At 40.8% G+C, this 14,960-nt stretch overlaps 1 protein-coding gene across 1 annotated transcript; it reads left to right on the plus strand.

The window, feature by feature from the left end:
* Window positions 1–723: 723 nt before the first annotated feature.
* fgf24 (fibroblast growth factor 24) lies at window positions 724–12,366 on the plus strand. Its single transcript, XM_021561344.3, has 5 exons — window positions 724–1,416; window positions 1,582–1,618; window positions 5,090–5,267; window positions 7,333–7,439; window positions 10,552–12,366. The coding sequence occupies exons 1-5, from the start codon at window positions 1,385–1,387 to the stop codon at window positions 10,828–10,830; spliced, it is 633 nt and encodes a 210-aa protein (XP_021417019.1). The 5' UTR covers window positions 724–1,384; the 3' UTR covers window positions 10,831–12,366.
* Window positions 12,367–14,960: the final 2,594 nt, after the last annotated feature.

The raw sequence follows: 14,960 nt of genomic DNA on the forward strand, positions 1-14,960 counted from the left end.
AACCACAAAACAAGGGAAGCCGAAAAGTGTAATTGTGTTCTGAAAATACGCCTCAAACACTCTTTCTCATCTCTAGACAAAGGTAATACAACAAAACATCGGCAGATATATATTTAATATCAATCAATATAATTAACTAATTAGTGATGGTTACGCCATTAATAATATTGGAAAATAATATCGGGGGAAAAACGGATTTATGAATCATAAAAAATGTGATTAATTTTGTATATTTTTTAAATCCAGTAGGTCTATTCTCCCAAGTAGGGGTGACAGGTAGGCTAGCGATTGAATTGGGCCAGTAATCAAAAGGTCGCTGGTTCGAATCACTGAACCGACTAGGTGAAAAATCTCTCGATGTGCCCATGAGCAAGGCACCTAAATCGCGCTGGATAAGAGCGTCTGCTAAATGACTAAAATGTAAAGTAGCCCAGGCCATTTTTTGTGAACTTGAAATAGGCCTAAACTTGCATTTAAGGAAATATCCCTTATCGAATTGCTCCAAATGAAATGGATATACAGAACTTTCTAAAGGGTTGAAAACAAGTCATCAATTTGTGAGTCCCTCCTTGTAGCCTACCAACTCCCTCCCAAGCACCATCATTTATGACTAGAGGAAAACATTCTCCAAACTGATGGTCTCTCAAAAATTACCCTATCAGGTGCACACCGCTGACAAGTTTCCACCCACCAACAAAAAAAACTCACTGTGCCCAAATCCTTAGCCGCAGACCCTCTACTGACAGGCATTACACCATCGCCCCTGCTACGAAGGTCTTCCGCTGGGTTTGATTCAGATGTAATATTTATACTCTCTGGATATCACTGACGTTTTATCACAACGTGAGGTATACCCCATAACTTTTTTAAATTTACATTTTCCTATTCAATTTTACGCACTTGTCCCCTTTTGCCCTTTTTCCAATGTGGAGTCGGAAGATTAACATGATCCATGCAAAGTGTAGATATCCCCAGGTACGCACGGAATTGAAATACATCTGATCTTTGGAGCAGCACCTTTGGGAGCAAAGAGGGTGCGCGCAATGGATTTTTAAACAAGGGAAAATATACTAAGCAATGGTTGCAAATTGAATATTTCGGCGCCCAGCAAGATACCACTGTCTACACAGCCCGTGAGAGCGGAGCGAGGAGATTTGGAGGGGGACAGGAAACAATAGGCTATATTTTTCCCCTGGATCATTTTTTTTACAAGGAAGCACCTAATGTTGCATTCAGTGACATTGTTGCACTCCAGTTGTTTATCATTACACTGGGATTCAAAGGCACCTCCGGAATTGTTCGCGTAGTGGACGCTGGCGGGTCTATCCTCTACTTCTCTCGGGGCTTTAAAACTGTGGAAACAGGTGTATTTCAGCAAGTCAAGATGTATCTTCTGCCTTCGAGGTTCATATACCTGTAAGGATTCCATCTTTCTATTCCTTTCGTTTCTCAAAACACGTACATTCTTACCAATAGAAGTCGCTAAAAGCTAGTTACTACCCTTGTCATCCATTTAGGCTATAGTGTTTATATTTAATGTTATTGCTTGTGAGTAACCCCCTCCTCCCCTTCTCTCTCCAGGTGTTTACATTTTCTGGTCCTCTATTTCCAGCTCCAGGTAGGTTGATTCGATTGCTCAGTTTTTGGACAGTGTGTGTGTGTGTGTGATTTTGCGGCACCCATTCTGGATTTATTATGAACAAATCGTTATCATATAATTGGATACTTGCAAACTGGAAAATACTGTGGTTAGGCGCGCTGGTTCTTTTTCTGAGCTTTGTCTTATTACTTTTTAATATGACTTTAAATACATAAGATTAACACAATTCCCTAATGAAAGTTGTATTGTTCATTTCATAAAAATACAAGCATGGTAACTCTACCCTTGTTTAAACATGACATGTATGGTAGGGAAATAGGTTTGTCATGTAGAAGAAACGACACTACTGCGTACCTTACTCTAATGAACGAGGAGTCCTCGAGTGCATCAGATAAGCGCACAGCGCACCATTGAGCCAGGCAACTAGCGTTGAGACATGGAAAAAACTGACATGTAGCCTGAAGAAATTTAAAGACATTTAGATCGGGATCATTTGTGATTTTGATCATTTTCAGTGTCGTGGATCTATTCGGTAATAATATAAACTCCACGAATCGCGCGCCTTTTTCGCATGCGATTGATTTGTTAAATTGGTTGTCTGTAGCCTACCTTTCATGCAATACTCAAGTCAAAATGAACATGATGTATTATTATGTAAAGTAACATTCTGCACGGTGTTAGATTCAATTTCTTAACTGTAGCTTAATATTAACAATTCATGTATTTCCGTTTTGGGCATGCTTGTAGGCTATTGGTTATTGTTTGTTCATGATATGTGACATATGAACATGAATGTAAAACATCTAGACATTTGACATTATGTATTTGGGTTAAATTAATGTCAGATATAAAGGGTAGTTAGGAAACCACCATGTTATATTGCTGGATACAGTGAGAGGCAGTGGTTAGCCCACATCCTGCTTCCATGCCTCTGTTGTTGGGGTAGTTTTATAGTCTAGTCAGTATCATATACCGAGGTGATGCCAATCAAACCTCTCCAGGATTACAGAGAACTACTAGAATTGTTTCACCTTCTTCACCCTGTCTCCAATTTAAAGCATATGTGAAAAAAATATATATATATTGCTTCTATTTATACAGGGCTAAGTAATTACATACAATTCACCCAATCCTTTCCCCTCTGATTGACGTGATAAGATGTCATGAAATCTAGCTTCTTAAAAAATACTTTGGATTTCAAAAAAACAGAACACTCATGCCAACCTAATTATTTATGGAGAGGCCAATCCATCCAATGAGGCAGCAATAGACGAAGACAGAGAGTAGAATCCCCCCTTTTACCTCTTGGATTTCACATCTCTGTCAGAGACACAACATCTCTGTCAGAGATGTTCCTTAATAAATGTGTCAAGGGATCATGATTACAAAACCTGGCATTCCCATTTCATAATAAAAGGGGACATTTTACAAAGACACCAATAAAAAACGAGGCACAACTGGGTAATGTGAGGGTTTGTGCTCTGATTGTTCCAAAGGAATTGGGACAAACAATGCTAGTGTTACTGTCTGATTTCGCCCCTGTCCTAGATAGTAAAACAATACTAGTGTTTAAATTCTGATATAGTTCTTGCTTTGTATGACTAATTACTTCTGTAATTAAGATGTAGGCCAGAAGGAAGTCTCATAGAGGCTTTGCTAAAGACAAAACCCTCTAGATAGACCAATACAATTATGTAGCACAACCTTGATGGCAGGTAGACTGTGTTATGCAGATAATAAAGCGTATCTGAGATGCAAGGGGGCTAAGCTTCCCAGTGAAGATGGTGCCAGACTTTTGAAGTTTCAACCATATCCATTTTCGGGCCGTCTTTGAAAAGGGAGACGGCTCGATAAAAAATGTTGTCGATTGCATTAACCTCAGCCCTCTGCAGAGGCTTGCCTTTTTTCCTCGATGTGAAATGCAACTGTCTACAAAACAAACCTTTATGTTTGTTTAGAGATGGAGAGATTTGGCACAAATCCCTCAGCAGTAGTTATCCCCCCCCAAAATGTTTTAGTTCATGCTGGCTTGGTGGTTGGCTTTTGGAGTGGGGGGGGGGGGGGGGGGGTAGTATGATGATGTCCTTCTAGGTTGTGGAGCGTTTTGGATGCTCTATTTAGATGCTCTATTGGTCTATGTTCTTTTGGTGTTGTAGAGGCTCTATTGGATGCTCTATTGATTTTGAATGCTCTTTTAGTGTTGTTTAGATGCTCTATTGGTTTTACATGCTCTTTTAGTGTTGTAGAGGCTCTATTGAATGCTCTATTGGTTTTGAATGCTCTTTGAGTGTTGTAGAGGCTCTATCGGATGCTCTATTATATGAATTTATGAGGTGTATCATAATAACTGTTAATGTTCCTCCCCTCTAAACATTGACTCAATTCAAAGGAAGTTTGATAAAGATATTTAAATAAGATTTTCTTATTGATTAAGATGCATGTTTTCTTGAGGCAAATTACTTTATTTTAGTTGAATATTAAAAAGTGATATACAATTGTTTCATATTTTGATTAATATACTTCGAAAACTAACTGTGTTATGTAGTACCTTTAATGTTTGCTGACACCAATTTTTACTGAGAACAGCCATAACGTGGCTTCGAACAACTGGGATTTGTATTCAGATCAGTGGTTTGTTTTCCCCTTTTGTATTAAAGATTTGTTCTACCCTGAGCATATTTCCCCACTCATTCACTAAATGTCATTCATTTGCTGAGGTTAAAATAACAAGGAGTTGGAGAATGTAATGTGTATATAATTAGCCACCTGAGAGAAGCTACATAAAAGGCCATTACTATGTAATTACCACACGATACAGCTGGGGAACAGGATCTTGGCGTGAATTGAGATTTCAGGGGTTTTGAAAGTGTACATTTTCCTTCCCATCCACATATGGGGTTGGGTGACAGGGCGCTCAGGCTGCATGTATTTGGATGTGTTGTCGAAGTCAGCTATTTAAATAAAAAAAAAGTAGGCCCTTAGGCAACTTGTAAGTGCAGAACAGACCTTTGCATTCATTCTAACGGCGTGAAATATTTGAATAGGGGAGTTTATGTTACGAGATGCTCCTTCCTAGTGTGTTTTATGGTAAGAGCTGCCTCTCGCCATCGCATCCACGTCTCCACTGTGATTTATAGGCCTTACTGGGCCCTAGGGCAGATATATTTTTGATGATAGTGTAACAGGTCTGGATGCTTCAGGTGTATAATTGCTAGTGGCTTGCTTGCTTGTGGAAATGGAATACTGGTTTCTCAATATGGCCCCAGGCAAATAGTAAATAGCCGCCTCAATACAAAGACATGCAATAATAATGAAGCACGTACCATGTTGCACTTTTGTTCTCTTCTGCTTCTTTGAATGTGTTCTCAATGCCGCACAGTTAGATCAGCTTACAACATCCAAGCAGAGCAACATCCAAGCAGAGCTTCATGACAGAGGACCGAGTAAAAGCTGCTCCATGAACACCTGTGTCATGTCTTTCTCCTCCAGGAATCACAACAGAGCTCAGCTGATTTTAGGATCTATATCGAGAACCACACGCGGAACCCGGACGACCTGAGCCGGAAGCAGATCCGCATCTACCAATTGTACAGCCGCACCACGGGCAAGCACGTCCAGATCCTGGGCAAGAAGGTCAACGCCAACGGAGACGATGGGGGCAAGTACGGTACGGGAGAATTCCTGTGCACTTCACTTACAGACACTTGAGCCAGTTCCCCTCATCAATGGTCTTTACTGTGGGAATTATCCCATGTGAACCAGGATTCATTGGACCTATTTTGGACCGCTACTGGTCAGAGTTGGAGTTACATTTCTAACTTGTGAACTTTGACCCTAACTCTGCTACTTACTGATTGCTTGGTTAAGCCATTAAGATGATGAATAGTATGGGAATTTGAGGCTATAAGCATGTCTGCCACAGATAAAGCGTGGCTAGATGTATATATTGTCTTTATTCATTGAATCTCAGCTGTGTTCCTTCCACTGTTCTGTTCAGTGACCATACTGAGGTGGGAATACAGGTGATTGTTGTCATGGGAAGTAATTGTGCGTGATGCCTGGCATAGTCGTTTCCAGGTCTACAGAGGGTCTATCAGTTTCTACATTCACTACAGTTTCTACAGTAACTGTGGGCATGGCACATATTCTATTCAAAGTTGGACGGTGGTCTAGGTGCGTTTGTATGGGAGTGCTTGCCTGTTTGCACTCACATGTATGATTTGCCAACAAACAGTCAGTCCGCGGTAATGTTGCCGGCCCGAGTCGACCTCACTGTTGTGTCGACTGTGTTCAGTCACAGATATGCTGAGGCGAGGTTTCCTCTCGTTGCTTGTTAGAGCTTGAGTGGAAGCAGATTCAATGTTTCCCATGAAGACTTGCCAACCCTGCCCCCTCAGCCCCAGTACCTGGCACCTGTGAACTCCCTGACACTGATTTAACAGGAGGCTTGGGAAGACACTCTTCTCTCATCTCTGCACTAATCCTCACTCAGTCATAACAGTAACCGCACAATGGAGGGTCAGAAAGCACGGCTGAGAAATGGAGCCGCAGCTACAGCAAGGTCAGCTACCCCACATATACACGCGGATAAGAGGGAGTTATAATTCTCCTCAGGCAGGAGTGCTTGCCTTCAACAAATGTGGTATATATAACGTGTCACATGCAATCCCACATAATTGATGTCACCATTTGTCCTGCTAGGATAGCATCTTATATCTATATCTAAATGCATAGGTATTTGTAAAAATGTGTAGAAATCCATGTCAGTGCTGGTAAATGTTTTTTAAAGGCAGTTGTTGCACCTGTAGTTTCCAGTTGCACTCGCACAAGTCCGCCCTCGGCACAGTCGTTTGAGAGCCAGCACTGAAAATGCTGTGGGGCTTCTATAGCTTGGCTACGGTGAGCAACACTACACTAAAACCACTTCAAGCCAGGCTATCACAGTACAGCTAGCTTTTTACTTTTGTAGTATGAAAGGGGTGGAAGAGGGACGGCTAAGTGGGGACTTGTGGCGCTCTCTGTCCCAGCTTCTCCAACTCCTCTCAGGAGCTCCATTGTATTTCTCAAACCAGGCCTTCTGTGATTTCAGAGAAGTCTCACCACTGTCATTGTATCCTCTTTTCTCCCTGGTTGAGAGAGGGGGATGTCTTCTTCCCTCTCTCTCTCTCCACGTCAGTTCTCAGACGAGTTTCCCACTCCCCTTCCCATCCAAGATTGTTTAAAGGGACAATTTTGGAGATGCCCCTCCCCACACCTCCTGGCTCCCCCCTCATGCCTCCGTTCCCTTGAGTGCCACTGAATAGACCAGTGTGTTAAACAGATGGATCATCTTTAACTTTTTGATTGAGTGAGCACAGACTAAAGAGAACCTGAAACCTAATCCTGAGGGAGCGTAACCCCTCCAAAATGTTTGGCAGATCTCTTGCCCGCGAGGAGCGAACAGAAACAAAGCTGACCCCACAGGGGTTAAGGCTGTGACAGAGCAAAAGAAGCCGCTGGTGTGCTTGTTTAGAATGGATCATTTCAAATGTAACCATTTTGTTTTGGCACATATGTTGTTGTGTAAACTTTATCACTGCAGGAAGATGATACTGCATTGGTGTCTACCTCTCTGGGGTTTATAGTAAATTACCAAACAAATGTTTTATCGGTTAAAACAGTTTATGGACTGTAACAACTCAATGCATGTTTGAAAAATAATGATCATGTTTTGTTTCTCTTTCGCCATCTAGCTCTTCTTATTGTTGAGACGGAAACCTTTGGGAGCCATATTCGAATAAAAGGGAAGGAGAGTGGGCATTACATCTGTATGAACAAGAATGGCAAAATAGTTGGAAAGGTAAGCATATCCTTGGTTGTCACTCTCTTGCCAGAGAACGAGGAAAATCTAACCCAATGAAATACAATTGGGTCTTTTCTATTCTCTTGTGTTTTCTAGGTATAATAACAGAGAACACCTAAAGAGACACCCCAGTGTGAACATTACTATACCTAAGCATAGAAACATGGTTTTATGTGTGCTTAAGTTCCCTTTTTAGCAACACGCAGACATTCATGATAATACACATCAATGTATGAAGAATCTACAGATAACTGCCCAAATAATGGAAACACTTGAGTAAATGAGGGATATAAAGAATGTCGAAAGCAGGTGCTTCCACGCAGGTGTGGTTCCTGAGTTAATTAAGCAATTAACATCCCATCATGCTTCGGGGTCATGTATAAAAATGCTGGGCAGGTCATTATTTTGGTTACCATGGCTATGCCCCCAAAGGATGACAATGCCCCAATCCACAGGGGACGAGTGGTCACTGAATGATTTGATGAGCATGATAATAATGTAAACCATGGCCGTGTCAGTCACCAGATCTCAACCCAATTGAACACTAACGGGAGATTCTGGAGCGGCGCCTGAGACAGCATTGTCCACCACCATCAACAACACACCAAATGATGGAATTTATTGTGGAAGAATAGTGTCACATCCCTCCAGTAGAGTTCCAGACACTTGTATAATCTATGCCCAGGTGTACTGAAGCTGTTCTGGCTTGTGGTGGCCCAATGCTCTATTAAGACATTTCATGTTGGTGTTTCCTTTATTTTGGCAGTTACCTGTATGTTCACTTGCGTAACATACAAGCCATAATGGAGAGCGCTCACTCAGTGTACCCCCGAATAAAAACCCTTTGATAAGTAACCCGTGCATTTCTTTTGACACTTCATCGGTCAATTATAGACTGCAATCCTCACAATGATCACAGTGCTTTGGAAGTCTAATGCCCACATAGGAGGAAAGCCATTGCAATTATACCTCTTGTTCACCAGGTGGCGCCATGTAAAATATGTACACTCCCCTCTGTATTTGTTTGGACAGTGAAGCTAGAATTATACATTTGGTCCGACACTACAGCATTTTGGATTTGAGATCAAATGTGTTATATGAGGGGACATTACTAAATGTCACCTTTTATTTGAGGGTATTGTCATAATTTTCTGTTTTACCATTTAGAATTTAAATCACTTTATACATCGAGTCCCCCCGTTTGAAAAGGTTTTTGTTCATAAGTATTTGGACAAATTAACTTATAGTGTATCGAAGTAGTCACAAGTTTAGTATTTGGTCCCATATTCCTAACACACAATGTTTACTTCAGGCTTGTGACTTTACAAACTCGTTGGATGCATTTGCAGTTTGTTTCAGTTTCCGATTATATTTTACCCAATAGTACCTGAATGGTGAATAATGTTTTGTGTCATTTTGGAGTCATTTTATTGTAAATAAGAACAAAAGATGTTTCTGAAAAATTCTACATTAATGTGGATGCTACCATGATTATGGATCATCCTGAATGAATCCTGAATAATGATGAATGACAGAGGCATAAAGATCATACCCTCAAGACACACTAACCTCTCACCATTACCAATAACAGGAGGTTAGCATTTTTGGGGTGGTATGATCTTTGTTCATCTGTAACTTTCTCACTCATCATTATTCATGATTCATTCATGGTCATAATCATGGGAGCATCCACATTATTGTAGAAGTGTTCAGAAACACACTCTATTCTTATTCACAGTAAAAGTGACTCCAAAATGAAACATTATTCACCATTCAGTTCCTATTGGGTAAAAGATCATCTGAAACACAACCAAAACAAGCTGCAAATGCATCCAACAAGTTTGTAGAGTCATAAGCATAATGTAGTCATTGAATATGGGACCAAATACTAAACTTTTGACTACATTAATACATTATAAGTGAATCTTGTCAAAATACTTATGACATCTTAAAATGGTGGGTCTAGATATATAAAGTGCTTTTATTTCTAAATGGTAAATCAGATATGTATATAAATACCCTGATATAAAACCTAAAACTTTTAGGGCTCTATTAAATCAGATCCGCTTTATCCAACATCTGCATCGTGGTGGTTTTGGCGGTGTCGGAGGTCGAACTGCTTTAGGACTCCCAAATCCACAAGTGGCTCCTGGCATTATACCTTAAGCGGACATTGCCATTGGCTGCACGGAGTTGCATTAAAGGGATACGTCATGATTTTGGAAATGAGGCCCTTTTCTTCCCCAGAGTCAGATGAACTTGTGGATACCATTTTTATGTCTCTGTGTCCAATGTGAAGGAAGTTAGAGGTAGTTTCGCAAGCCAATGCTAACTAGCGTTAGAGCAATGGCTGGAAGTCTATGGACTTCGTCATTTCGCTAACGCTAGTTAGCATTGGCTCACGAAACTACCTATAATTTCATAAAAATGGTATCCACGAGTTCATCTGACCAAAATCCCGAAGTATTTCTTTAAGAGAAATCTCATGCAGCCTTGTTTACAAGTTAGAACACAGGATTGTGACATGTAATCTACACCTCCATTAAGCTGATGGAAATCCTAATTATTTTGGCGAATGATTTTCAATTTGAGCGTCATTATTTCTATATAGCCTACACTTTCTCGTTCTGAACTTCTAACATGTGGGACTGGTGTGGCTCCATGACGATGATCAAGAGCAGCTGCTCCCAGATTTGACAGCTCCAACACAGTTACACCTCAGACACAGCCAAAACAGCTATGCGGGGTGTCGGTTAACGCCGGTTAATGCTTGATCTGATTGAGTCTTGCTTCGCTGTCTAATTACATACATAGGGGAGTGTACATCACAAAACAAGTATTATTCTTTTTAAACACTCACATAGCTTAAACTTACAAATTCAAGGTGTGAAATGTCTAGTAACGTTTCTATGTCCTTAAAAGAGCTATACCACAAATGCAACTGTAGTAGTTCCATCTGTTTCTGGCTTCTATGACATACAGCAATGTTCTTTGGCAGTAGGTAAAGTAGATTTCACTTGATGTTTTGCCGCCGTGGAAGGCGGAAGTCATTGTTTCAGAGTGTTAGAAACCAGGTGCTAAGTGTCTTAACATGTTGTTTTCTTTGCAGCTCAATGGAAGGAACCAGGAGTGCGTCTTCGTGGAAGAATTCTTGGAGAACAACTACACAGCTCTCGTGTCAGCCAAGTACAAAGGCTGGTACCTGGGCTTCAACAGGAAGGGGAGGCCCAAAAAAGGATCGCGGACCACACAAACACAACAGGAAGTGCATTTCATGAAACGCCACCCAAAGGGTAAGGTGGACCCACTGGAAGAGTTTCGTTTCACTACAGTAACTAAGCGGACACGAAGGGCACGTCGCCTAAAACACAACCCCAAAACAAACTGATTGTCCAATGGACAACACACGCACTGTTGTTTCAAAGGCCATGTAAAGCTTGCTGCCTTAAAACCCCTTAAAGACTTATGTAAAAAGAACGACGACAAAAAAGAAAAAAAAATCAGAGGTTTTATTTTTATATTTCAGGAACATTGAACATCTCCCAACTGTTGGATGTTTCTGGGTAATTGTTATAACGTGTCTGTTATTTTATTTATACTGGATAAACTAAGGACGACAAAGGACCCTTTTTGCCACCATCTTCTGCTCCTTTGAATTGCAAACTGAAGGCATCCTTCTGACAGCATGAGTTTATAAATGTTATAAAAATCATCCACTAGATTTTATTGGAATACCTGTCAGTTTTGTTTGTGTTACCCCAGACAACATGGATCCCATATTTTCCACTGGAATCGGGACGCCATGGAGACGAAATGGAGAGAGGCGACAATGGCAGGTGAAACAGTTTACCTAGATAACTGCGTAGCTTTGAGTGCAACATCTGACAGTGCCCCCTCTCTCTCCCTCAACTCCCCCTCTGTTGATACCTTCTGACTCGTGGCCTACTCTGGATGGAATGCGCTGAACACGTTGTGCACTGTGTGATTTCTTTGACATGTTGGTGTGCAACCTATGATTCAGCTGAACACAACATGCTTTGACTAGCCAGACATCAGACAGACAGACGGGGTTGTAGTTTTGTTTAACCTGAGTTGATGTGGCTCAGAAGTTAACTGAGACAGAAACACTGACGCTGTTAAAATGGGAAATGTAATATCCTACCTTTTGCCTTACTTTACTTAGTGTGGTAGAATGGTTGAAAAAGACTAATGAATACTGGACAGCTTCTCAAACATTGCCGTACAAGTATATGAGGTTATCTTATATACATATATTTTGACACAGAGCAAGCTATCTGGTATTATTACCATCTGTATCCACCAATTTACCCTGCTTTTCATAGGCCTACAACCAAAAGGTGGATTGTATCACTGGTTGTTCATGGTGCACCCAAGCACCCATGTTCAAAGAGACATCCCAAAAACTCTTCATCTCTAACATTGTGTTCAATCAAGCCAGTTATATTGTCGAGAGCACTGAATTGTTGTAATGCGTACTAGGAAAGGTATATATATTCATCCTACCCACCCACTATCTCCGTATTGTAAGACCTAACTCTTAAACCCTGAAAACCATATAACGAGAAATGTGCTTATTTTGGATTCGGGGAACAGGTTGCGGCCATCACTAGACCTGGCAACCAGAGGAGTTGTGATCCCTACAGAACAATGTTGACCATTTTACCAGTGACGACAAAGTTCAGCCTCTATTCCTGGGTACAGCTGTAGTAGCCTATATATTTGTCTACCACCTGACAGGTTTTGTATGAGATGCTACTAACAACATGACACATTTATGAATTTTTAAAATGTATGCAAAAATAATTTTATGACTATTATAAGATATTTATTGCCTTTCTTTGTAAATACAATGTGATGAATTTATTTGGCCTCTGTTAATAAAATGAGGACTATATTTAAAAAAGGTATTCTATGTGTTTATAGTTGTGGGGCAAATACTGTACATGTGCCTTTTCTCTCCTAGACATTGGGGGTTATATAAATTCACTGGTAACTACTTTCCCATAGAACTTTAGACTAATGTTGTAGCTATCAATTGGTCAGACATTGAGTACATTCCCTTCTCTGCATACTGCCAAGGTATGCATTTTCATATACAAACCTTAAAGTGTGAAGGCTTCTTGTAACAGCAGCAGATTTCTATGTTGAGAAAGGTTGCATTGCGGGATCATTGGAAGAACTAATCTAAGGATTGGAAATGTGTTTTAATGGCTGACAAGTTTACTATAACCTAACCGTGAACTTTGACGGTACATTAGCTGGTCCATGCTAAGACGTTCTCCAACAGATCTTAGGTGTTAGTAGTTACCTCTCATCACCTCTTTAATATTTGGATAGAATGGATGTTTTAGGAATTCTGCATGTACTGACTTTAAGGCAATTTTATCTACAAGGAACAAAAGTATTATTATTGTTTTTTTGTTGGTCCACATGATACAAATATAGATTTTTGTTAATCTAACATCTGAGTTAAGATGTGGGTTGGCAGACAGTGCCCGCATAACCTTTCACATTACGCAAATTGCAATCATAACTGGGATGTCCTAAACTTATAAAATCTGAGATAAATTGCTTGGAATGTTATGTGGACATCAAAGTCAAGGCTGAAAACCAGGATAAAGGGAGTTTGGTATCATTGAAATTGTGGAAATATGGAGAGATATTTTAGCATTTTGGTGTAGCCAGTGCACCAATGGGCTCCTTACTGGCACAACTAAATCGAGAAAGAGGACATTTTGCCATAAGTCCATAACAGTTGAAAGACAAGGAATGTTGAGAGAATAGCAGCGAGCTCTCTGCTGTGAGCATTCTGCTATTCTGTAGTTCCACACGGGTCTTTTATTAGAAATACTATGACTGAACATTGTGTTACTTTAATACAAATGATAATACAAAATGTTGCAAGCCTCTTTTTGGCACAAAGGTTTGAGACATTTTTCCTCCTTAAAAACAGGATGAAGGAATGTGGAAAAGCATGTCTTATAATGTTGTGCGCTGGAATGGTGTTTACAGTAACCGTCAGACTGAAAAATGGCAGTTTTGAACAAAAAAGGTATTTTGTTTAAGTTCCTACTGATGTTATCAGACACCCAGTAGGCTAGCCACCTAGCTACACCAGATGAAGACTCTATTCCTTCATTGGATTTAGATGTCTGATACATGTTTCAGACTCTGTCTGCTTTTAACAGTACTGTTTTGTATGTGACATGAAGATTCTCCAAACCAGAACTCAAAGAAACTAGTATTCAATTCACACGTGTATGTTTTTTAGGGATGCTCAGTCATGCTTTGCGGTGTCTCATAGCACCTTTTATTTCATGTATGGTACTCGTACCATACGGAATCCCTTAACAGGTTCATGACCAGGGCTGGTGATTTGTCAATTTAGCATATCAAAATACAAATATTGTGCCTGTGCAAATGACCTACAGGGTAGTAATAATAAAATAATGATATGCATATTAATAATGTCCCTCAACAATCTACACTGAACAAAAATATAAATGCAACAATTTCAAAGATGTTACTGAGTTACAGTTCATACAGTTACAGTTATAAGGAAATCAGTCAATATAAACACATTCATTAGGCCCTAATCTATGGATTTCACATGACTGGGAATACAGATATGCATCTGTTGTTCACAGATACCTTTAAAAAAATGGAGTGGCGTGGATCAGAAAACCAGTCCGTATCTGGTGTGACCACCATTTACCTCATGCAGCGCAACATATCTCCTTCACATAGAGTTGATCAGGCTGGCGATTGTGGCCTGTGGAATGTTGTCCCACTCTTCTTCAATGGCTGTGCGAAATTGCTGGATATTAGTGGAAACTGGAACAGAGCATCCCAAACAAGCTCAATGGGTGACATGTCTGGTGAGTAGGCAGGCCAAGGAAGAACTGGAGTATTTTCAGTTTACAGGAATTGTGCACAAATCCTTGCGACATGGAGTCGTGCATTATCATGCTGAAACATGAGGTGATGGCAGTGCATGAATGGCAGGACAAGGGGCCTCAGGATCTCGTCACGGTATCTCTATGCATTCAAATTGCCATCGATAAAATGCATTTGTGTTCTTTGTCCGTAGCTTATGCCTGCCCATACCATAACCCCACCGCCACCATGGGGCACTATGCTCACAATGTTGAAATCAGCAAACCACTCGCCCACACGACGCAATACACGCTGCCTGCCATCTGCCTGGTACAGTTGAAACTGGGATTCATCTGTGAAGAGCACACTTCTCCAGTGGTGGTCATCCAAGGTGAGCATTTGCCCACTGAAGTCGGTTACGACTCCGAACTGCAGTCAGGTCAAGACCCCGGTGAGGACGATGGGCACGCAGATGAGCTTCCCTGAGATGGTTTCGGACAGTTTGTGCAGAAATTCTTCGGTTGTGCAAACCCACAGTTTCATCAGCTGTCCAGGTGACTGGTCTCAGATGATTCCGCAGGTGAAGAAACCGGATGTGGATGTCCTGGGCTGGCGGGTTAC

The sequence above is a fragment of the Oncorhynchus mykiss genome, chromosome 14 (assembly GCF_057628025.1).
Source record: "Oncorhynchus mykiss isolate SJ-2025 chromosome 14, ASM5762802v1, whole genome shotgun sequence".
Lineage (NCBI taxonomy): Eukaryota > Metazoa > Chordata > Actinopteri > Salmoniformes > Salmonidae > Oncorhynchus > Oncorhynchus mykiss.

What these genes read in the sequence shown, in the direction of transcription:
- fgf24 (XM_021561344.3), top strand. Translation starts at nt 1,385, where the DNA reads ATGTATCTTCTGCCTTCGAGGTTCATATACCT. An exon ending in AGACGATGGGGGCAAGTACG is followed by an intron (nt 5,268 to 7,332) that starts GTACGGGAGAAT and finishes TTCGCCATCTAG; the next exon opens with CTCTTCTTATTGTTGAGACG. An exon ending in ATGGCAAAATAGTTGGAAAG is followed by an intron (nt 7,440 to 10,551) that starts GTAAGCATATCC and finishes TTTTCTTTGCAG; the next exon opens with CTCAATGGAAGGAACCAGGA.